This window comes from Canis lupus, chromosome 19 (genome assembly GCF_048164855.1).
Source record: "Canis lupus baileyi chromosome 19, mCanLup2.hap1, whole genome shotgun sequence".
NCBI classification, from domain to species: domain Eukaryota; kingdom Metazoa; phylum Chordata; class Mammalia; order Carnivora; family Canidae; genus Canis; species Canis lupus.
In genome coordinates this window covers 47,783,598-47,807,232 of record NC_132856.1, presented here as the reverse complement: position 1 = coordinate 47,807,232, position 23,635 = coordinate 47,783,598, and the positions used below count along the sequence as shown (strand labels likewise).

At 51.8% G+C, this 23,635-nt stretch overlaps 1 protein-coding gene across 12 annotated transcripts in view; it reads right to left on the bottom strand.

The window, feature by feature from the left end:
- Positions 1 to 12,231: 12,231 nt before the first annotated feature.
- Positions 12,232 to 23,635, bottom strand: part of EPS15L1 (epidermal growth factor receptor pathway substrate 15 like 1) — a 96,720-nt gene continuing 85,316 nt past the window's right edge. For 7 of the 12 annotated variants that reach the window (XR_012012217.1, XM_072786881.1, XM_072786882.1 and 4 more), the window contains 2 exons: positions 17,848 to 18,053; positions 12,232 to 12,852 (listed from right to left, as the gene is read on the bottom strand). Coding sequence is in view for 11 of the 12 variants with exons in the window: in XM_072786881.1 (XP_072642982.1) it covers positions 12,706 to 12,852; positions 17,848 to 18,053 (353 nt within the window). In the remaining variant the exon portion in view is untranslated. Of the gene's footprint in view, positions 12,853 to 17,627; positions 18,054 to 23,635 lie in introns of those variants that run through there. The other 5 variants (XM_072786887.1, XM_072786889.1, XM_072786888.1 and 2 more) reach the window with 2 other exon arrangements.

Here is a 23,635-nt window from a genome sequence, read left to right as displayed (position 1 = left end):
TTTCTATTGTGTGTGTGGGAGGGGGGCCTACCCAGACCTGGAGCTGCTGGATCCCCTGTCTTCTCTTTCAAAGCTTTATTCGGGGCTGCTCAGGAGCTGAGAAATGCTTTTCTTTCCTGAGCAGCTGACCCAGGTGCCGCTGGCCTGAGCTGGGGGCCTGCAAATGTCCCAGCAGATTCTTCATTAGCTCACCGCTGGGTCAGCCTCAGTTGGCCACATACTGGGTCTCAGTTTCCTCCTCTGTGAAACAATGGGGAGGTGAGCACTGCCAGTGGCCCAACTTTGGGGCCACCCTAAAATTAGGGTTTCGCAGCAGCCCAGGCTGTGCAGGAGCTGGACAGGCCTGCGGTCGAGGTGCTACTCACACCCGGCACACCCGCCTGCCCGCCTGCTCATCCTGAAGACTGCTCGGCGTGCAGCAATCACCCCACACCACCAGGCCCCGAATGTCCCAGGACAGCCTCCTCGGGGTGGGGGCAACATCAGACCCGGAGACCCTCCACTGGGCCAGGGCCTGAGCTGGGCCAGGACCCAGAAATCCAGGGCCCTCACACGGGCTGACACCATCTGTTCTCACTCGGAGACAGTGGAGGCCACTCACCGGGACAGGCCAGACAGGCCTCCTGGGTCCCCAGGCCCTCAGGAACCACAGACACAAACCCCATGGAGCCCCAACAGTGCACTGCCTGCCAGGACTCGACTGTTTTAACCTAGAACGAAGTGAACAGAACATTCTATTGACAAGCTTTTGTTTTCCTCCTTCTTCCCCCACCGACTATTTGAAAACTTATTTTTAAGCACAAGGCGCCTATAAATCAACTAGATATAGCAAATCTTTCTAGAACGCTCCACCCAACAGGAGCAGAATGCATTCTTCTTAAGGGCACGTGAACATTCCCCAGGATAGGCCACAAAACCAACCTCAATGCATTGACGAGGTTTCAGATAATACCAAGCATGTTCTCTGCCCACAATGGAATGAAACTAGAAATCCAAACCGGGGATGAATTTGGCAAACTCAGAAATACATGGGAATTAACCAACAGTGATGCTGGAGAACCTGCTGGGAGCCTTAATGAGCAAATCCTGGCCCCAAGAGATTTGCTGGGGGCCTGAGCTCTTGAGGTGGACCTGCATGATAGGTGGGGGGCAGATCCGGGTCTGGCCCAAGGGGCCTGGGTGTACCTGAGACCCATCTCATCTGCACATCTGGGGTGCCCGTGAGATCTCTGGGTGTCCCCTGGGGTGTCTCATGCACCTCAATCTCCAAGGTCCCCCCACCCTACCCCACTCTCCCTCCCTCCTTCCCAAGTCCACTTCTTTGCAAAGGCTGTTCCTCATATGAAAAAGCTCCTCCCGTGTGTCCATGGGACAAACCTAGCCCACCTTTCAAGGCCCAGCTCAAGGGTCACCTCTGCCGGGAAGTCTGCCTTGACTCTCCGCAGCAGGAGCCCCGCCCACTGTCACACGGGCCAACCTAACCAGGGTGGGGGTGTCAGGATGGGTATCTGGCTCCACCATTCGACTGGGTCTGAGCAGCCAGTAGTGAGCGGTGTGGTTGAGAAGGAGTCAGTCCAAAACGTGAGAGTCACCTAACTCTGGGAAACGAACAAGGGGTAGTAGAAGGGGAGGTGGGCGGGGGGATGGAGTGACTGGGTGACGGGCACTGAGGGGGGCACTCGGCAGGATGAGCACTGGGTGTTATGCTAAATGTTGGCAAATTGAACTGCAATAAAAAAAATTTTTTAAATAAATAAATAATAAAAATAATTAGGAAAGAAAAAAGAGAGGAGTCCGTCAACACCATGAACTGGCACAGTATGGCTTGGCTTTTGGTACTCATAAGCAGCAAAACCCCAAATCCAGGGCTTCCCAGGTTGACAGGACTTCAGAGGCCAAGATGATGCTGGGTACTGTGCAGAGTGCAGTGTAGACAGGACTGGGGAGTCGGTGGCCCGGGTTGACCCCAGCTCTGGCACCCTCCTCCCGCCGTAGCCCTGAGCAACGGCCCGTCCGTCTGAGCCAAATTTGCCCCGAGCCGCTCAGAAGAGTAAATCAGAGAGTCCTTTCATGGCACACGGTGGGAGCTCAGCCGGGCTGCCCCCTCCCCGCTGTCCTCCAGCAGAGACGGACCCCGTCTGGAGGGCCTGACGCAGGGCCCAGGAGCTGGCATGTGCACAGCGCCGCGGGGACTCTGGCTCGGCCGTCTGCGGGCCGCACTGCGAGACACGCGGCTCTAAATTGTCACAGTCATTCAGGAAATAGTTGTGCGCCCGCCAACGCCAGATGCCGTTCTCAAGGCTGCCATCCTGCCTTCTCCAGCGCATTCTGCTTCCCTCCACCTCAGTCACCCCTGATTTCAACCTTGACCCCAAGTTGGCCTTTTGGGGACTGTCCCAAGTCTGAAAGACACGCTCCTCGGCCCAGCCCCTCGTCTGCGGCCTCTGGGTTCTGTGATGCTCCAAAGCGAGGAGGAGCCCGGCCAGCCCTGTCCCTCCACTTGGCTTTGAGACGCGCCCCAGGGCCAATCCCGACTCTCCAGGACAGAATTCTCCACATTCCCGGTGTGTTTCCGTTGAACCCCAAACCTCAAACACATCCTGATGTCTCATTTCCTCAACGCGGCCCGGGGTGACAGGCCAGCTTGTCGGGGACTCGTGGGTTCGTTTTGAGTCATACAGAGGTTTGTCGAAGGAAAGGTTTCTTATCTCACAAGTTGTAACATCAAGCACAGCAGGTTCCCACCAACCCTCTCTGCCTGCATGTGTCCGGGTCCTGCAGGGCCCGCTCTTCCCTGCCCGCCAGGGCCTGAGCTTCGGGGGGCTCAGGGGGCAGCGCTGGCGACGAGGCGGGAGCTGGGGACACGGGACAGGGCCAAGCAGGCTCCCGAGTTCACCACTGTCAGCCTGGGGCTCTCAGGTTGCATCTCCTGTGCCCTATAAAGGAGGTCTGAGCTGCTGCCCTGGAGGGGCTCCCTCTGACGGACAGGCCTGGACCATGCCTGGTATACAGTAGGCGCTCAATCAAGGAATGCTGGCCGTTTACTCAGAGATGAAGGAACTTCAAAGGAGCACATTTTGTCTATCTATCTATCTATCTATCTATCTATCTATCTATCTATTTTTAAAGATGTATTTATTTGGGACGCCTGGGTGGCTCAGCGGCTGAACATCTGCCTTTGGCTCAGGTCGTGATCCCAGGGTCCTGGGGTCGAGTCTCACATTGGGCTCCCCACAGGGAGCCTGCTTCTCCCTCTGCCTGTGTCTCTGCCTCTCTCTGTGTCCCTCATGAATAAATAAGTAACATCTTTTTTTAAAAAAATGAAAATGGGAATAGAGGCTTCAGTCGTAAACTGTCATTTTTAATAAAATTCTTTTGTGACTATAAAATAAAATGCAGACCCAGTGTCCCAGCTCTTGAAGGGTGAATGGAAAACAAGACGTGATACACACACACACACACACTGGAATACGATTTGGCCTTAAAAAGGAAGGGAATTCTGACCTGCTACAACACAGATGGACCTCGAGAACATTCTGCTGAGTGAAAGAAGCCAGTCACAAAAGACGAATACTGCAGGACCCAGTTAGACGAGGTCCCTAGGGTGGTCAGATTCACAGAGGCAGAAAGAAGGGCAAAGGCCAGGGATGGAGTGGGGGTGGGCATGGGGGAGGGGAAGGGATGGGGAATTTGTGTTTAATGGGGACAGTGTCACTGTCACAAGATGAAGAGCTCTGGAGATGACCTGTAGGGGCAGCTGCACAACATACATGTACTCAACACTACTGAACTGTGCGCTGAGAAATGGGTAAGGCGGTAAACTTCGTATTTTTATATAAATATATATTATATAAATAAACGTGTATTTTTTTAAAAAGGTTTTATTAGTTCATGAGAGACACACAGAGAGAGGCAGAGACATAGTCAGAGGGAGAAGCAGGCTCCCCATGGGAAGCCTGGTGCGGGACTTGATCCCAGGACCCCGGGATCACAACCTGAGGCAAAGGCAGACGCTCAACCACTGAGCCACCCAGGCGCCCCGTAGATGCGTATTTTACCACTCTTTTATAAATAAATAACTAGATACATAGCATTTGGAAAATCAGATATAAAAACAGAAAGCTGACCTGGAGCCTCTCAGACTCCCAGCTAGTAACAGCCTCTGCTTCGCTGACAGGAGCATCCACTCCTTTATTAACCAGACAATAGAATAGATACCCAGAAAGGGTGAGTTCAAACTCCTTTCCCCGTTTCATTAGGAAATACTCAAGGAACTCCACTAATGTGTATCCTTGGATATATGAGGGGAAAAAATCCATCAGAAAAATGACGGATTTCTCATTTTGTGGTTAAAAAAATTATTTTCAGCCATGCATCTGTCAGCCTTAGGTCAAGATGGAAAAGAGAGACTCTCATAGAGAGAGTGGGGGAATCCAAACAGTGGTATGACCTTGATATTGTCATTAGATTCACACAAGGGGCTGTTTTCACTTCACATAATTTCCTTTTAAACATAATGTTGACTCTCAAACTTATGGGGAAACAGGGAGGGGACCTCTGGTTTAATGGTATTGTGAACAACGCAGCATTTCATTTTTATACTTCCAAGTAATACCACTAGCACCCCAGAGAAAGATAGAAATCATAAACTGTTTGGCCCTAATTTAAAAAAAAAAAAAATTCAGCTGGAGCTCTGTAAGGGCAGAGAAAATGCGTGGCTCTCCACTGCCTCCCCAGGACCCAGCTCCCACCCTAGATCTGGAGGCGCAAACCATAGCCTGAAGGCCAAACCTGGCCCCCTAAATGTTTTTGTAAATAAAGTTTTATTGGCAGGCAGCCACAGGCAATCACTGACATATATTCTCAGGCTGCGTTTGTGCTACAACCGTAGTCTTGCAACAGAAACCATATGCCTCTCCCCCCACCCCCCAAAAAGAAACCATATAGCCCTAAAAGCCAAAAATATTTACTATCTGGCCTCTTACAGAAAGTCTACTGACCCCTGGTCTAGAACAACACGATGGCAAATATTTGTGGAATTAAATCTGATTCAAAGAACACTTGGCTGCTGGCAGCATCTCCTGTTTCTGGAAACAGAACTGCATTTGAGGGTGTCTAGTTTTTGGAGAAATACGGCACATCTACCCGGTTCTCTGAGGCTCCTAAGAGAAAGTTGCAAATGACCAACAGTAAGAAAGCACCCCAGGCCCCAGAGCTTGGACACAGTAGTCAGTCCCAGGCTGGCAGGTAGGGGGGAGGAGGTGACTCAGTGCCAATGGACTCTGCGTCCTTTGAATATAAGTGGGAAGAATTTTCTAGATCAAGTTTTACAGCCACCACAGGCCCTCCGTGAAGGCCAGGGGAGGAGTCTCCCGGCCTGACTTAGACCCTTGCAGATGCCTTGCCAAAGTCCCCCACCTGTCCCGGGTCCCTGCGTCCCCCAAGAAAGTCCACAGTGGCACAAGGGACCCACAGACTGTTTCATGGGGAGGCAACCAGCTGGTGCCCAATGGAAAATCCCCTGCTTGTTTGCTCAACCCCGCTTCCAAGGAAAAAATTTAGTTCAGACAATACATGCGGCACCACCCCAGGAACTGGGGTGTCGTGTCAGCAAGACAATGTGAGCAAAACCAGGGTTCTAAAATGTTGGTTGGGTGTGAGAGGGGGAGTTGAAGACGGAGAAAAAGAGTGGCTGGAAATGTGGCAAGTGTCCTGAAGACAAAGTATGGAAAAACGCTCCACGCAGGGGCACGTGCCCGGGGGACAGAGAGACGTCCGCAAAGGGTGGGGTGTGCTCCATGTCTGAAAGGAGCCCCCCAGCCGAACATCAGCTTCCTAGCACCTCCTCTGTTAAATGAACCACCTTCCATGGCCCAGTCACGGTGAGGGGAGAGAGAGAGACAGAGAGAGAGAGAGCCCAGCTGAGCAGCTCACACAACTCAAGAAAGCAGCGTGGGAAATGGAAAATGATAGAATGTTCCCATTGCTGGCCAGACGCACTCCTTCCCTCGGAGGGCCAGGCAGGGGCAGGTGGCCAGGCTGGCTGGGGTAAGCCCGGAGGGTCGGAGCACCGTGGTACGGGTAATGGTCTGTGGCATCCAACACCGGTTCTTCCGGAAAGAACCAGTCCTCTGGAAGGCTGGGGATCCCCGGAATTCTTGCTGGGCTGGAAGGGATCTGTTCTGTGGGAACGTCTTGGTCAAGGGCCTGAAGAGCTCCCACATCCCGGGGCTCATATCCTCCATCCAACTCCTCAAATTTAACTGCAGGAGCTTTCTATGCACGAATGCCAAGCCACTTCCAGTAAGTCTCATTGTCGGCTATAAAAATAACCACTGTTGAAGTGGTGACAAGCCCGTGATTCAGTCCAGCAGTGCCACACAAGGGCAGTGGCATCTGTCCTCCTCCAGAGATAAGTCCCCTGGCCAAGCCTCTGAATGAAAGGTAGCCCTTGGTTTCAGGCATAAGCACCATTTTCCCGGATGTTGGCTGACAGTAGACTTGGTCTACGCAAGATCCTCGGTACACTCGAGCCCCCTTCTGTCTACAGACTTTGACACAATCTTGGGGGAGCTTCATGGCAGGTCTGGGCCTCCTATCTCCCCGCGACCCCATACCAGAGCCTCCCTTCATAAGCAATAGTGCGGGGGCACCAGGAGGGCTCAGTGGTTGAGCATCTGCCTTGGGCTCAGGTTGTGATCCCCAGGGTCCTGGGATCAAGTCCCGCATCAGGGTCCCCGCAGGGAGCCTGCTTCTCCCTCTGCCTATGTCTCTGTCTCTTTCTCTGGGTCTCTCATGAATAAATAAAATCTCTAAAAAAAAAAAAAAAAGCGCAATAGTGCGGTAGCTTTTTAGCTAGTATAGACAGAGTTACCTCTGTCCGCAGGTTCCTGGGTAGTAGGACTAGAATACATAAGCTTTGCTATCAAAGTGCAAAGCAATCACTATCGTAGGAACCATAGCGTTAATAATATGCATCAGAATCAGTAATAACAAAACCCACTACTACTGACTGGGAAATGGGGAGCTGTTGTTCCATGGGTATGAAGTTTCAGTTTTGCAAGACGAAAACGTTCTAGAGAGCTATTATTGCATTGCACAACAATGCGAATACAGTCCACGCTGCCGAGTTGTACTTTAAAAATGGTTGTTTTGTTAAGTGGGGTTTGGTTTTTTTTTTAAAACCACAATCGGTAACAAACTAGATAACAAAACTCCTACTACTGTTCTTTCTAGCTCGAGCACATAGAATGTGCTAGGAACTCAGCTATGGATTCTCAGAACAGCCTGGGGAGATGGAGTTATTATCTTCACTTTACAGAGGAGGAGCAATGACTCCAAGGGGTGAAGTGGGCACCCCAAGATCTATCAAGTCTGACTCAAGGCTGTGTCCTTCCCAGCACACCCATGGTTTCTTCACACGGCTGTGTCTTCCCTGGTCTCCCCTAGGGGAAGAGAAGCCATAGGTCTCTTATCCCAGGATCTAGAACCGGAAATGAATCCCAGTTCCGGTCTTCCATGCTGTTCTCTTAGAACCAAGATCCTCGTTTCCTTTGAAAAGTGTGTTTATGGTTGAACAATGGCTCCATCTCATCTTGGGTCTTTTTTTGGCTCTTGGAATGGAAACTCTGCCCTTTGTCTTTAGTACAAAGAAACAATATTCACTACAGACCACTATCTCAAAAGTCCTTGTGCTCTGGTCCTCAGAAAGGGCCTCGACTCCCAAGGTTGAAGGTCAGTTGTAGGAAAACCATTGCAAGGTCATAGAATTGTTCATTTATTAAACTTGGGTTTCTTATAATGTACTGGGTTTTTTAAAGTTTATAAGATATATATAATTATTTTTGATATCTATTATCAACACAATGTAGTGATATTGATGTTATATGTACTATATATGAGTATTACTATTATACATAATAGTCTATTATGTCAAGCTAGTAATTGTATAATAATAGTATATATAATAGTATAGGTAGTAAATATACAATAGTGTATACACACGCACACACACATACACGTTATTTAAGCTAGTATCTCTCCCTTAGCTATTCAATGGTTATCAAGAGTGGAAAAATATTTTTTCGATTTTTTTGATGCATGGAAAAATACTTTTATTGAAATACATTTGACATATAACATTATGTAAATTTGTACAACATTGTGTAAGTGTAGGGTGTACATGTTAATTTGATAGATACACTTATATATTATAATATGATTCCCATTGTAGCAATAATTAGCACCCCTCTTACACAACTTAATTGTTTGGGTTTATTTTTTTTAAGATTGATTTATTTATTTACTTACTTATTCATTCGTTCATTCACGAGAGACACACAGAGAGAGAGGCAGAGACACGGGCAGAGGGAGAAGCAGGCTCCCTGTGGGGAGTCCGATGTGGGACTCGATCCCTGGACCTGGGATCACACTCCGAGCCGGAGGGAGACGCTCAACCACTGAGCCACCCAGGTGTCCCTGCATGACTTAATTGTAATTTCTTTTTAGTGGTTGGAATAATTACGTTCTAGTCTCTTACCATGTTCGGTGATCATAATACAACATTGCTGTCTATATGTGCACAAAATATTTTAAGTAAAGATGAGGTTAGTGGGACGATTTCCATTTTCTTTTCTTATGGTACCTGAAATCCTAAAATACATGTCTTTCTACGGCCTTGAATAATAATTTTCAGACTTCTAAAGCAAGGAGGGTCTTCCACTGGTTGTCCAGTCCAACCTCCTTGGCTAATTGAGGAAAGTGAGTCCCAGAGCACTTAGGTAGCTTGCTCAAGGTCATGAAGCAGAGTGCACACAGCGCAGCCGCCAGAAAGCAAATCAAAGAGATATTTAAAAACCCACTAAACATAAACACAACCCGAGCCATGCAAGCACACATCACGTAATTTCTCTGGAATAAGTTGGTGATAAGGATCACATTTCCCTTTATGTTTTTTCCAACAACAGCTCATGATACAATTTGTACGGCTCCTGGTAACTTTTACTGGGGAAAATTTGGGGAAAAAAAACAAAACAAAAAAAAGAACCATGTTTCAAAGGAACCAGATCTGATAAGGGGGCAGAAATATTTACTCCATTATTTCAAGAGGCAGGGTCTTTGTTTCTCAGACGCTTCCTGTTTTAAAAATAGCTTTCCACAACTGTTCCAGGATTAGGATGTCCTTTTAAATGCAATTGGCTTTGAAGATGCAATTCCGTTTACTTGGAGCGAGTTGCAGACCAACAGTCAACCTTTTACAAAAGGCTGCTCAGACCAGGTACCCTGAACCCTTGGTCTCTGGCCCCATTGCAGCCGGAGCTGGGTCACTGGCAGGTGGGCAAGGAGGTGGGGAAGCAGCTGCCACAGGTGGGACCTGCAGTGGGGCGGGGTGGGGGGGAACCTCCTAAGGGGGCAGGCTTCCAGCCATCGGCCAGTACATCAGTGATGTCACCAAATCAAAAGTCGACGCTCACGTGCAGGATGTGACTAAAGGGAAGGAAGGCGTGACTCTTAGTTGTAGGTGTGATCGTGGCCTGGCAGCTGTGTGAGAAGGTGCCCACCTTTTTGAGTGACATGTCCTTGAATCTGGAAGGATGAAGTGACACGGGGACAGAATAGCCTTTACAGCCTGTCTGCAAAGGGACTGGGGGAGGGAAGGTGGTGGACTGTGACAGTGGGCCACGCATGTACAGGGTATTCACGGTACTCTTCTTGCTACTATGTTGGGAGATTTTCATAATAAATGCTTTCATACTGGACACTATTTTTTTCAGGAAAGTGTGTGCTCCTTGCCAAGGAAGAGGCAGAGAGAGCCTGTGGGAGTTGGGATGGTATCGGTGGATTTGAGGCTCGGTTATTTGCACAGCAAGCAGGTGTGTGTGTTTGTGTGTGAGTATCCATGAGTGTGTGTATAAGGCTGGGGAAAAAGGAAACAGGATTTAAAATTGGCTTATAACCTTTTTGGGGTGGTGGTGGTGGTGGTCTGAGAACCGCTGCCGACAGCATGAAAACTTCAAGGACACCCCCCACAAAACAAACAAGAAGAAATACACAAATGTATTCTCTGGGGTTCAAGGATTCCCTGAAGCCCACTGCACCCCTCTGGGTAAGAACTCCTAATTCAGTGCCTGGCCCTCCATTTCTAAGACATAAAGAGACTCTGTACCTCTTCTGCGTGGCAGTGCATACATAAAAAAGCAGCAGGCAAGATGAAACAAATCTTTCCTAAGGCGAGCAGAACACCAAGCCACCACCTCTCCAGGGCTTCGGGGCTCTGGGCAAATGAGCACAGACACTGAGCCTGTTTTTCCATCAGGAAAATGCATTCTCACCTCTCCCGCCTCACCTGTAAGGTGGCTCTGAGGACAGAAGGATGCAAGTTGCATCACCCCAAAAACCGTGAGCTTTTCACCTTGTACTCAAGCGTGGAGCCGTGACCAGCTTGGGGATGGTGACACAGTGACTTCCCCAAGGGGATACACGATGGTCCCACCTCAGCTGGAGGAAGCCTTAGGAACCATCTCAAGGCACATACTGGAAGCTGCTCCCCCTTCCAGAGAGGATGAGGCGCACATCAGAGCTCAGGGAGCCCACAGGCCCACATCACTGCTGGTGACGGAGAAGCAAGGCTGTCTCATGGGCACCAGGGAATCTTGGGGGCCTTTCGTCCAAAAATCGCCCAGAAATGGGCAATTTCCAAGGGCCCGGACTGTCTGGGGTGATCTCCACATCCCCTACCCTACCTCGATTCACGGTGTCCTCTCAGCCTCACCCTGAGATGAGTCTACGTCACCGAATACCTGGCTCTGAAAAGCTGCCTTTTGGAAAGCCCGTCTGTCTCAGATGAAGGTTAACATCCGCAGCGACATGGTGTTTGGTGATGGGGACTCACTTCACCTCTGTGCTCAGCCCCAACCTGTCACCTCGAGTCCCAGCAGGAGGAAAACCTCAAACAAGCCAAACCGAGGGCCATGCTGTGAGGCACCTGCCCAGCCGCCTCCACACTGCCACGGTCTGCAAAGACAAGTGGGTCCGCAAAGACAAGCAGGTCTCCTGCCTAGGAAACAGGACAACTAGACATTACACAGTGGGGGTCCTGGGACAAAAACTTAAAAACACGGAATAAAGTGTGACCTTAATAGTAATTTCTTAGTATTGATTCATGAATTCTAACAAACATACCATGTTAACGTGTTCAGCACAGGGGAAGTTATGCGGGGTTTATGGGAACCCCTTTGTATTATCTTTGTGATTTTTCTGCAAATCTAAAACTGTCTAAAACGTCAAGTTTATTAAAATGTAAAAACGAGTTGGTAAATACCTGTGATTCCCCGGGTGCGATAAAGCCGATAAAGCCCGTGGAGTCAGGCGGCAGAGAGGCAGCATGCAGGGGGCGGGGGTGAGCAGCTCCACCTTGGCTGGGGAAGGGAAGCCAGCAGGGACCTTGGCCCAGAGACACAGAACAGAGAAGGGTCTCAGCATCCACCCCACCAGGAGGGGCTGGGGCCGTGTCCCCTGAGATTTCCCAAAGAGGCTAATCCTGGCGGGGAACACTGTAGGCCTGCCGTCCTGGCGTCCCCGGCTCCTCCCCTTCCGAGCCTGCGCAGCCTTGGGGGTCAGAGGCTCTCTGCCACATTTTTCAGGATGAAGGCTGTGCCCAGGCTGCTCAGATTCAAAAGATTGATCATCTTTGTCTGAGAGAAGATGACCTGGGGTGTCTCATCTCTCTGGGGACAGGGAGAAGAAAAGCTGGGCAGATCTGCAACGTCCTTGGCAACTCCTGAGCTCATCCCCAGTGATGTCCGAGCTTCAGGAATGTTCTAGGGGATTTCAGCTGAGTTCAAATGGCTAACTCCCACCTCCCAACCCTGACTATGGGTTTGTTTCGTGGTATGAGGACTGCCTAGTGGCCTCGCCCCCCATGTAGACCAGCCCTCAGTGAACTGTGCAAGAATCTTTCTTCCAATTGCAGGGCCCTTACCAAGGGCCACCTGCTCTAGGGACAGTGAGGTTACTACCAACCATCTCAGAGACCTTCTGTATCCTGGGGTGCCCCCTACAAACTTCCCAAATTGGCTCTGTGGCCCTAGAAGCTGCTCAAACACTGAGGATTTAAGCAAGAATGTTCCATCTGGTTTTCCACCCACTGTGGGGCTGGTTTGCCTCTGTGACACCACACGTGAAGGTTACTGCAAGGAAAATAATATTTAAATGAAAGGGGAAAAAAAAAGATTGTTTTGTATTAAAATATTTTATATTAATCATTCAAACTTAATTTTATACAACGAATGCATACATCGCCCAGGTGTCTGTCTCCGAAGGGAAGTCGGGGAGGCATGGGGGTGGTGCGCCTGGGCGCTGGTACGAGCAGATGAAAGGCAAGGAGTCACCGCGCTTCCTCTACTCGTCCTGTGCTCCAGGTGGAGGAAGAAGACCCGGTGCTGTCACTCCACAGGGACACCGCGGAGAGGAGCGTCTGCAGGCACCTCTCCGGGCCTCTCTGCTGGGCGAGCCCCCAGAGCCCGAGGCCCTCCGACCAGCGAGTCCTTGACATAACAGTGGCTGTGACATGTCACAACGCGAACGGGGACCACTGTGAGCGTGTGTGTGCGTGTGTATGTGTGTATAGATAGACTTGAGTTTTCTCCTTTTGCATAACCGCCCCCGCGGCCGTCCCGCCTGGCGCTCGTGGCCGCTGACCGGGGCCTAGGCGGCGGGCATGTCGGCCTTGCTGAGCGCGATGGCCAGCTCCAGGTCCTCCTGCTCCTGTCGCCGCAGCCGCGCCAGCCTCTCCTGCTCCGCCTTCTCGCTCTCCCGCTTGGCCCACGCCAGCTGCTGCTCCTCATTGCCAAACTGCAAAGGAAAATGGAGGTTGGGTTACTTGGCCTGGGCGCTGCAACCTGCCGCTCAGGGGTGGGGGCCGGGCCCCGAGGACGCCCCTCGCGTGCTGTCAGGGTGCAGGGAAATGCAGAGCTGGGGGGCACTGGGCGGGGTGGGGCTGCCTGGCGTGCACGTGAAAACCAGACAAAGCCAGAAGCCCAGGTCTTGGTTGGGAGCCGGGAGGGGACACGCATGGCCCAGTCCTGACCCGCAGTCGCATGCACTGAGAAACAGGGCTGAGTCTGACCCCAACTACCACCTCGGACCTCAGAGAAACCAGCCACCCGGCCCCCTGCGGGAAACCAAAGCAGGCAATGCTAGGCATCGGTCTGGGGACACGGGGAGTTCCCGTGAGCCCCGGGTCAGAGTCTCCGAGGCTTCACAGGGTGAGGGACAGGTCCCCGCTCCGCTTGGCCTCCTCTCCGGGCACGGTGGGGGCATCTCTGAGAGCGGCCGTGGAGCAGAGGTCAGCTGAACCGAGGAGCTCGAACAGCGAGCCTCCAGCAGGCCGACGACACCAGCGGGTGGGAGGCGCTGCGACCGGAGAGCTCTGGCAGCGCACGGCTTTGCGTTTAAACGTGCACGGATGACACGGTCCTGAATGTGGCCTCTTTACCCCAGCCATGGCCCGGGGGGCACCAGACTCACTAAGAGCCACCAGCTACTTCAACATTTATGGAAGCCCTGGCATTAATGCTGCCGATCCATCCGGGAGTTCTTGAGGTCCTTTTTCCAAAAGGTTCAGTTAAAAAAATATATATTTTTTTTAAACAAGGGAGGAAACCATTTTGACACCAAGATGGGTGGTTTCAAACCATTCAAGGTATCTTAGCTCTACGGAAAAAAAAAGCAAAGCTAGACCTCATGTGCTCTTCCCCTGGTGTGGGTCTCTGGTTCCCCCACGAGCCCCAGTCACATGCCCCACGCCCCAGAGCAAAGCTGCGGCCTGTCCACGGGCTCGGCCTCCCTTTGCATCTCTCTCCTCTGCACCGGCTTGGCCAGCTCTCTGTGGAGCCCCAGGTGACACCAAAGAAAGAGGCAGGCCGGTCCTCTGAAAGGCATCCCCTGGGAGCAGACATACAAACAATCCCAATTCGACACAGGCTTCACGGAGGCCTGTACAGACCCCACTGGGAGCATCGGGGAGGGAAGCACGACAAATTCTGGACTACTTCTTCACGCATGTACTGAGAGCCTGAGTGACAACCTGGGAGGTGAGCTCCTCTGGCAGGTGGGGACGCGGAGGCCTGGGGAAATGGGGGCAGTGGCTGCAGAACCTGGGCCCTCAGTAGGCTGGAATTTCTCTCTGGGTCTGGGGGGGGGGGGCAGTCAGCTACAGCTGCAGGGCTGGGGCAACAGGGCACCTCTGTGAGTGTAGGAGTGGGTGGGGGGTGTCGAGCACCCAAGCCTGGTGCTGCCAAAACGGAGCACAGGGTGGGAGGGACCAGACTGCCAGGGGTTTGTGCGCAGGTGGGTGGAGGGGTGCGGTGAAGGGAGCCTGATCTGGACCACATGAGGCCGGGAGAAGGAGATGAGGCAGGAGAGGAGGCCTCCTCCACGTGGCCTTGGGGGTCAGGTGGGGACAGGTGTGGGGTCAGCGTGACGAGCTGTCCCCAGGAAGAAAGCCTGAGTTCCAGTTTCTTAGAGAAACTAGCCAGGAAGCATTCTGGGGCTGATGGGTCTCCAGGTAGGACTCCATGGAATGCAGCCCTCACCCCTCCTGTTGCCACCGCCCATCACAGCAAGCCTCCACCCTCACACTCCCTGGGGTTTTTCCAACAGCTCATCAGGAGAAAAACAAGGGAAAAAAAACCAAATACTGGCAGAAACAGCTCCCTGGTATGCTGACAGCGGCAGGAGAGGACAGCATGGCTGACAGGGACCTCGCCCTTGTCAGCCCAGTTGGGGAGGGTGGGGGCTGACAAGTAATGCCCAGGGTGATCCAGCCACAGCCTGGATGCCAGGCCAGGAGGGGTCAAGTATCAGTGGAGATCATGTGGCCACACTATGATTCCTGCCCAGCCCCAGAGTCTCAGGATGTCACTGCAGAGCCTCCTGCTCAAGGGGTCCCCATTTTCAAATGAAATGTGCTGACAGGAACATTCCAGATGCCTTCAGAGCAGACTGGATTGGGGCCGGCTTCTGGATCCTGTCTGGAGACTTGCACCGAGCATGCGCTGTTTGTGCGTGCTGGAGAAGCAGGCTGGACCGTGGTGTCCGTGAGACGACCTGGAGGGAGAGGGTTGCTTGTAGCTCCCTCTGGGCCTCCAATCAGCACAAAGGCCTCTCTCGGCCCCAGTGGAGACCCCTTGACTAGGCCACTCGGATTCTCCAACCTTCATGCATCGTGATGGCCGGAACCTGGGGCGCCTGTGGGTACAGCTGCCACTCCGTGAACGGCAGGTGACTCCTGCTTCACCCCGGCGCCTTCCTGGAGCTGAGACAGCGGGGCACAGAATGCCGCCCTGCCACAGCATCTCCCGTGTTCGGGGAGGATGCTACACGGTTTTCCTTTAGCAGCCTCTCAGCAGAAATCCAGGATTCAGAAGACTGCACACGAAGGCACCCGGGGCCATTCCTCACTGGGGCCTGAGGCATCCGACAGCACCTCCCGTTGGCTCACTTATGCTGTGAGAATCGCATCCAACTTGTCCAACGGTGCACAGCACAGCACATCCCATCTGAGATTTGCTCTGCTCTTAACACAAACTTCCGGAAAAAAGTCGTTTTGCTAACCTATAAAAGCTACTTCCTAATAAACACATTTGCCTGAGACAGAAAGTCTTGTTTTTTAAGAAATCTTGGAGACGTTTCCTGTGACTAGCTACAAGCACAAGTAACCCATTGATGGAAACTCAGGGCTCATAAATTAGAGGCTTCCAGAATGGCAGGACCAGGGCGCCAACGGGGGGACTGCACACGCGTGTGACATCAGCTTCCCTGGACTCCAACGTGGACCACGTTGCTTATGCATGGGTAACAACATGTCTTGGGGGCTCTCTTAGAACATTCACACTGAAAGAGTCATGGTGCCAGTCTACTGGGCAGCAAGAGACCTCTCAGCATTTACTTGAGGAAACCTACAACCCGGAGGGACCAACTCTGGCCTTTTCTGAGTTAGCACAAACCTCCAAGGTCTAGCAAACCAGAGCCCACTGGCCAATGCACTGCATCCCCGGATGTCACAAAAATGCAAAGACATCCCAAGTGCCCTGAAGTGGGACAGGTTGACCATTTTTGAACTATGGTATGACTGAAGGGGACAAAATCAAACCAGTTAGGTGTCCTGCCTATCCCACACTCCATCCTATCAGAGGGGTAAAATCTCATTGTTGGGTATTTCCTCTGGGAAAACTGGGGCATATGAAGCAGGAAAGGTGATTTTAAACAAAGAACAGCAGGGGTACCAACAAGGCAGAATCTGACCCACCACTAGGAAACAAGGATTCAATATTGAGAATGTTTCTGGAATGACCAGAAATAGTGGGCCAAATGATAGCTTAAAACCTGGGATTTTTTTTCTTTTTCTTTTTTTTTTTAAATATTCTCCCCCAACCAGCCATCAGGGTGAGGGTTAGGGGGGAAACACAAACAGAATCCTGCATTTCAGAAAGAGAATAGTTATTTCTCCAAATTACCAATCACATCTACTTACCCCTCGTCCCTACCCAAAACAGAGTACCTGAATCATGCGTGAATAGCTCTCTTTCTCTCATCGGCATTTAATTTTTTTTCCACCAAAACACAAATGCAGTACTATTTAAGAAACTGTAGATAAAGCGGGTTTTGTTTTTGGCTTTTATTAATAACGTCGCCATTTGGATACATCCACGGTGTGCACTGGCTGTCAACAAAATTGAGCTAACTGCAGTCGTAAAATATTTACAGGTCGCCAAGAGCCAGGAATGTGTGGTGTCTTGGGCAACTGCAGTAAGACACAGGATAGCTGTGCACACGAGGTGGATCTGAAGTGCATCAGGCACTCACTGGGCCCCGCCAGGGCAGATCTGGTTTTAAGAGAGATTCTAGGAGCTGGAGCGTCTATTAAACAATATATCTCACCCCGAACCGAACCAGGAAACAAAGGACTTTGCAAATTAGGATGTAAAAACAGTGCACAACGGATGGTGAACCCAATTCTGGGAAGATGACATCTGAAGCTCTCTGAGAATAAGGTTCTTGGTACCGAGGAAGGTGTACCAAAAACACCCCCCAGTGACAGCGTTTCACAATCCAGAATGTTTTGCACACCGAGAAACAACAGCCAGGCTTTCCAAGTCCCAGGATTAGCTTCTGAAAAGGCACTTTGCTTTGCTAAATGGCTCCATGAGGGTTAGGGTTTTGGTTTGGCAGAGGGAAAAGGGCTTCAGAGCAGTTGTTCCAGGCTGGATTTCTTTCCATCATAGCTGGGAACTGAAATACATTCTAAAAAATCAAATTGCTCTTCCTCTGCATGCCCTGCCAGGGTCCTTCGATTCTCACTTGCTGCTCAAAATGCCCTGGAGTGGGACCATCACAGCTCTCGCCCAAAGACCCTTTTGAGGACAGTGAGACCCTAATGGGACTTCTGCAATCTTGTGTGTGTACTTCAGAAGCATCTGACCCCTCAGCTTCCAAAAATCCATCAACACAACGGCCTCCGGGCCGCAGAAATGATACAGTCTACCAGGGAGGGCGGAAACAGGTACATCTAGCCACCCTGCTGGAAGAGAACATGCCCTTATCACAGAGTATCCAAACTGTAGCTCTTTTCTTTTCGTTTCTTTCTTTTCTTTTCTTTTTTTTTTTTTTATTGAGAAACTGTTTTTCTTACACAAAGTAGCAGTACAGAATAAATAACACAAATGAGAGCATGGAGGTACCGGGAGACATAAACCAGGCTTGCTGTTTCAAAGAGACAAAAAAAGAACCCCAAAGAAGCTGCAAAGCCGAGGGTGGAGGGGGTGGCGCGGAGGGAACTCAACTTACAGAGGTGAAGTCTGCAAAGCCCAAGGAAGAGGCTTTAGAAGGTTTAGCTGAAGAGGAGGGAGCAAATGGATCTTTTCCACTAAACGGGTCCCCAAACCCCTTTTTATTTTGGAACGGGTCACTGCTGTCAGCCCCGAGTGGCTGGAATGGATCGGGGGGCTCGGGAAAGTCTGCAGAACCAAGCTGGCTTACAGGTGTACTTTTACCTGGAAAGTTTAGGAGAAAAAAAAAAAAAAAAAGAAAGAAAGAAAGAAAAAAGAAAAAAAAAGAAAAACAAGTTACTGACCACGGACAGAACAGAGTCCTGACTGAGGAGGAGGGCAGCGAGAGCTGGCAGGGATGCCCTCTCCCTCTTTGGAAAGGGCCAGGATGTGGCTCGCTGGGGGGCAGATCCCAGGGGCATCCTGGATGGATCTCGCTTCACTCTCACCTTATCTCGGAGGCTTAACGGAGTTGTGGGCGATACAAGAAAACCACTTCAGACAGCCCCCTTCCCTCTCTTCCCCACCCCGCTCAGCTAAAATTTACTGTCTTTACCGAGTTTACACGCAGGCATGTTTCAAAGGGACTCATTTTAGTGAGGCAACACATTTACTATCACAATGAGTTAAAAAAAAAAAAAAGTCATGGCTGAGCAGAAAAACACACTGCAAGCTTCTAACAATAAAAAAAAAAAAAAAAACAAAAAAAAACGGGGTGGGTGGAATGGGGGGGGGGCGGGTAGGTGGAGAGGTATTTGCAATTAACAGGAGTGATTAGTTTCACAATATGGGAAAGAGTTAGCATTGGTTGTGAGGGTCTAGAGGCAGCTCACCAGACAACCGCCTCAGCTGTCCTGAGGGTTATGATCTGTGTTTAGCTCCCGCTTCTGCCTTTTGGTGCAGGTGGCTCCAGGAGGCAGGGTTTGGGCCTTTCTGGGCTCTTGCTGAGAGGTGGCACTAGAATGCCTGGGTCCTAGCAACGCAGATGATGGCCGGACATGTGTGGGATAGACGGGCTCAGAATTAGAGGGAACCAAGGTCATGAGACCATGCTTGGGGCAGTGGCCTGAGGGTAGGTAGCTTCTCCTAACAAGTCCTGCCAATGTGCCGGAACATTCCACTGGGAACCAGGGGCCTCTCCAGGCCTGCCTAGCCAACACTTGATGAGCTTCCAGTATCTGCCAGTTTCATAGGCCAGGTTCCTGCCCGAAGCCACTCATTTGTCCAGTGGCTGGCCAGGGTGGTTGGGGCACCAAGAGTGAGATATTGGATGTAGTCCAAGCCCCAGCTTAGAGACTCCAATTTGTCAGTCCAGCTGCTTATGGTTACTCTTACAATTTCAAAACTATGTGCACAAAGAACCCAAAAGCCACGGGCCGCATTCCACATATGACCTTGGACGTCTAGGTGCACATCCAGAAAATCCCCCCAGCCCCAAGGGGTACCTGATCCTGGGACACCTGCCTTCCTCACCCAGCCAGCCTCTGCCACATGACCTGCCAGCTAGAGAGACCACCTGGCTCTCAATCTCCATGCCCAGCTCTTAAAACCATTCTCTCTGATGCCACATTTCCAAAGGCTCCAAGGTGTCTTCCTAGAAGCTCTGGAGCCACAGCCTGCCTCTGCTTCTTTCAACTCCAAGACCTCAACCAGGACAAGCACCTCGGCCCTAGATGGCCTGTTTCCTATGTGTGAAGCGGGAAGGAAGAGGCAGGGGTCTGATGCACAGCGCTCCTCTGAGCAGCATGACCTGTGCCCCACTCTGAGGCTGCTCTGGCACCTTGTACCTTTTCGGTCACCCTGCTGGCCCCAGGCAGTACCAGTAGGACTCGCGTGGACCAAGGCAGGGGGAGAAGGAAAGGGAGAGGGGGAGGCTGAAGCATAGGACTGTCTCTCCCTGTGGCCTCCAGCTGAATCATAGGCATACATGGGGCCCCATGGTGGGTGGGCCCTGTGAGCTAGAAGGGTCCCTGACGGAAAGCCTTTGCCAAAGCCCCTAGGTGGGCCACACTGACACCATGCAACAAGAATTAGGATTTCTCTCTCCCACAGCAAATGACTTGTCAAAGCGAAGGCCTGGGGGTGCCGCCCCCACTTTCTGTACCAGTCGAGTCTTTACCAGTGGTATCTCCTCCTCTATCCATGACAGAGCCCAGATCTTCAAGCTCTCTCCAGCACCAAATGCTCCTCCCTGACATTCACTCTCCCACCTCCTCCCCATTCTGGATCCCAGTGCCCCCCGGGCTACAGAGAGCAGGGTGCTCTGGGTGCCTGCCACAGCTTCCCTGGCTTGTCCCACTGGCCCTGAAGACCTGCCTCCCCCATGGCCACTATGCACAGCCAGCCTACTCCCTGGCCTGAGGGATGAGCCAATAGGTCAGTTAGGCTGCCCAATGGCTGCTCCTCTTCTCGGCTTCCTGCCTGGAAGGCCATCCCCACCCAGCAAAGTGGTCTTCTAACATAGAGCTGATCCTCACGCTGCCTGGATCTCCCAAAGGCTTGAGGTTGCCCTAGAAATACCACCCAGCAGCCTCATCCACCTGCCCCTTGCCCTACCACCACGGCCACCTCTTGCTCTGCCTAGCTCAGGCCTTTGCATCTGTTGCTCCCAGGCTTGGGAGGCCCTTCCCCTTGTGGATACCAAACACTAGGAGGCTGCCCCTCTCCCCTTCTGGCTGAGATGCTTCCCTGTCTACTGCTCTGCAGCCATAGTGACATTCTGTCCTTATGTCACATGTGTATTTCTACTCTCAACAGAATGTAAGCTCTGTGAGGCTGGGGCCCTGCTGTCCACAGTGCAAGTTCCTCTGCCCCCTGCCCCCCTCCACACCCTGCCTTGGGCCCATGTTTCCGCCATCTCGTGGTGATTTCCAAAAGCTCCACAACCCATGCCAAACTCTTCCCAAACTCATCTTCCACCAGCCCTCCAGGGCCTGAGTGGCACCTCCTTTCCTGGGAACTCCCCCAACTCAGGGCTTTTATCTGGCTGGTCCCTCTGCCCAGGAAGCACTCCCAACTACTGCCCTCTTGAGGAAGCCCCTGTGCACTCCTGTCCCCCTGTTCATCTCTTCCAGCCTAGTCCTGGGGCAGGCCACATTTACCCCTAGAAGACGGGGAACAGCACAGCAGCACCCACCCCCACCTTGTTCCCAGACTCAGGGGTTGTGATGGGTTGAACTGCATCTTTGAACTGCACAAATTCCTAACGTTGTCTTTACTCCTAGTACTTCAGAATGAGACTGTTTGGAGATGGGGTCTTTGATACGGTAGTTGAGTCAAAGTGAGGTCCTATGGGTGGGTGCCAGTCCACTAAGACTGGTGATTCCATTTGAAGAGGAGACTAGGACACAGACATGCACAGAAAGAGGAGGATGTGAAGACACAGAGGGAAGATGGCCAGCTACCAGCTAAGGAGAGCAGCCCTGCTAACGCCCTGATCTTGGCCCTCCAGCCTCCAGAGCCACGAGATAAGGACACACTTCTGTTGTTTAAGCTGCACAGCCCGTGGCCCTGCTCTGGCAGCTCGAGCTCACTCACACAGGGTCAGGGGAAGGCCACCCTGTGGGGCTGCCAGAGTGGTCACCCAGAGGAGGGGTCGACCCACGACACGGCTGCCCACTGTTGTAACTCAAGTTTTACAGGCATGCCAACGCCAGTAAGCTGGGCCAACTCATTTGTGTGCACTCTATGGTGGCTTTCATGCCACAACAGCAGAGCTGAGCAGCTCGGATAATGTAAGGCCTGCAAGGGCACAAATAGTGACTCCCTGGTCTTTCGCAGGAACCCCGCGCATACTGGTGATATGGAGCAGGCGCTAAGCTCAGGCACCTGCCAGGCGATGAGCACAACACATGCTACTGCCAGGTGATCAGGCCCTTCTGGGACACTGAAGGATACTGTTGGCCCCAGGGAGGGCCCCAAAGGAAACAGAGGACCCTGGATTGCAGCTCTGACAGAGTCACTCAGAAGCTCTGTGTGCAGCATGGTGGCACCTGCAGCCTCCAGAAAACGTCACCTTCCCCATGGTCTGCTTCACAGGCACCTGCCCATCCCGTCTCCTCAAACACCTCTCAGTACCCTCTTTCCCCACTGTGGAGTAGTGCCACATACCAGGTGCCACCCCAAGAGAAGATGCACAGCCTCAGGAGAGGTCCCCTGTGGCGTTTGCCAGGAGGCCGACTCCAGCTCACCTTCCACACCCGTGGCGGCACTACCCAAGGCTTGATCGCAGGTAGATACACTTATTCCTGAGTGAAGGGCACTCCGGGGCCTCCTGGGGCACTCGCAGCCTTTTCAGGGCCCAGAACACTGTCCTTCATCTGCACACTTAGCTGGTATGTGCAAGGACTCTCAAGGCCATAGGCAGGGGTGCCATAGGGGGACGGTGTCCTGAGGGCTGGGGACATAGGATCAGGTTGCATGAGGAAGGGATGCCGACCTAAGCATGCATGGTCCTCATGGCCTGGCCACCCCCAGCCTCCTTCCTGTAGCTACTTCCACTGCCTGACCACCTGTACCATCCAGCCCAGCCGGTCTCTCCCTGCCTTGGCATGCAGCCTCGCCCTTACCCTGGCAGACATCCCCCAGGGCTCATTCCTCCCCTGCAGGGCTCCCCATGCCTTGTCTGCTTCCCATGACACTGGACTTTCCTGGTCTGACCTCCACATGTGAGGGTCAGTTCCTCATAGGTGGGGCTCAGCAACCACTGATACAAGTAAATGCCAATCCCTGTCCTCAGTGGGGGTGGGGGGGTTCCTTCTGGGCCAGGTGCTGCCATACAAGAGCCACAGGACTGTCCCATGGGACCTGAGGCCCTTTCAGGGAACCCCTCTGGTGAGCTAGGAAAGAATAAGGCATTTGGCTTCCTTCCTTTGCAAGAAAGAGCAATATTATTCACTGATGTACTCTTGGGTTGATTTTTTTTTTTTTTTTAATAAAAAACTAAAATGACAACAGACCAAACAGAAAACTTCTGATACAGGAAAAAGTAGAGTTTCTGGGGACGGGCTGAAAAATCTCAGGGCGTGGCACAGCTCCTGGTTCTACAGTAAGTCCAGGTAGACAACTGCCTGACTTCCTGGAGCATTTCTTGTAGGGTCTGGTCCAAAGGGCAGATATCTGAGCAGGGATAAAGGGGCCAGCTGACCCCAGCCCAACCCCAAGGGTGAGCACAACAGTCCAAATGTTCAAAGGTATCACCCACTTCTGTGCTCTTTCCTTCTTTTAAATTGGGAACATCTCCCCACCCTGGTTTGGGTTTGTTGTGGTTTTTAAATTGCTTTGTGGGGGGGGGTTCAGATTCTAGCCTGCTAGGATTTCAAGCTGAGGTTTCTGACAAGCCAAGAGGTGATCGGGGAGATGAAAAGCTCCGTTCACATCAAAACTGCTGGGGCCTGGTCTTGCTCCGTTGCTGAAACCGTTGTTATTTAGAAATCATGACTGTGTTAATATGAAACCAGGGCACATCAACTGCTCTTGATTTCAGAGGGGAAAAAAAGAAACAGAACGTTTTTTTTCTCGGTTGTCTGTTTTTGTGCTTTGGCACAGAGGCTGAATTACTGGACGTGACACGTGCAAAATCGATGGCATCCCTGGCTTGGCTTGACATTGTGCTAGTGACCAGAGGCTGTCTGCCAAGAAACGCACACCCTGACTGCCCTCAGTCCAAACTTCCTACTCTGCACCCCCATTTATTTTTAGCAGCTGCACTTTTAAAACATTCTGGGTGTAGTTCCTGCTTTTACGTAACCACTTCTGCTAACGCCTTACTCGTTTTTCCGATTTTCTGGGTATAGGTTATCTTAAAC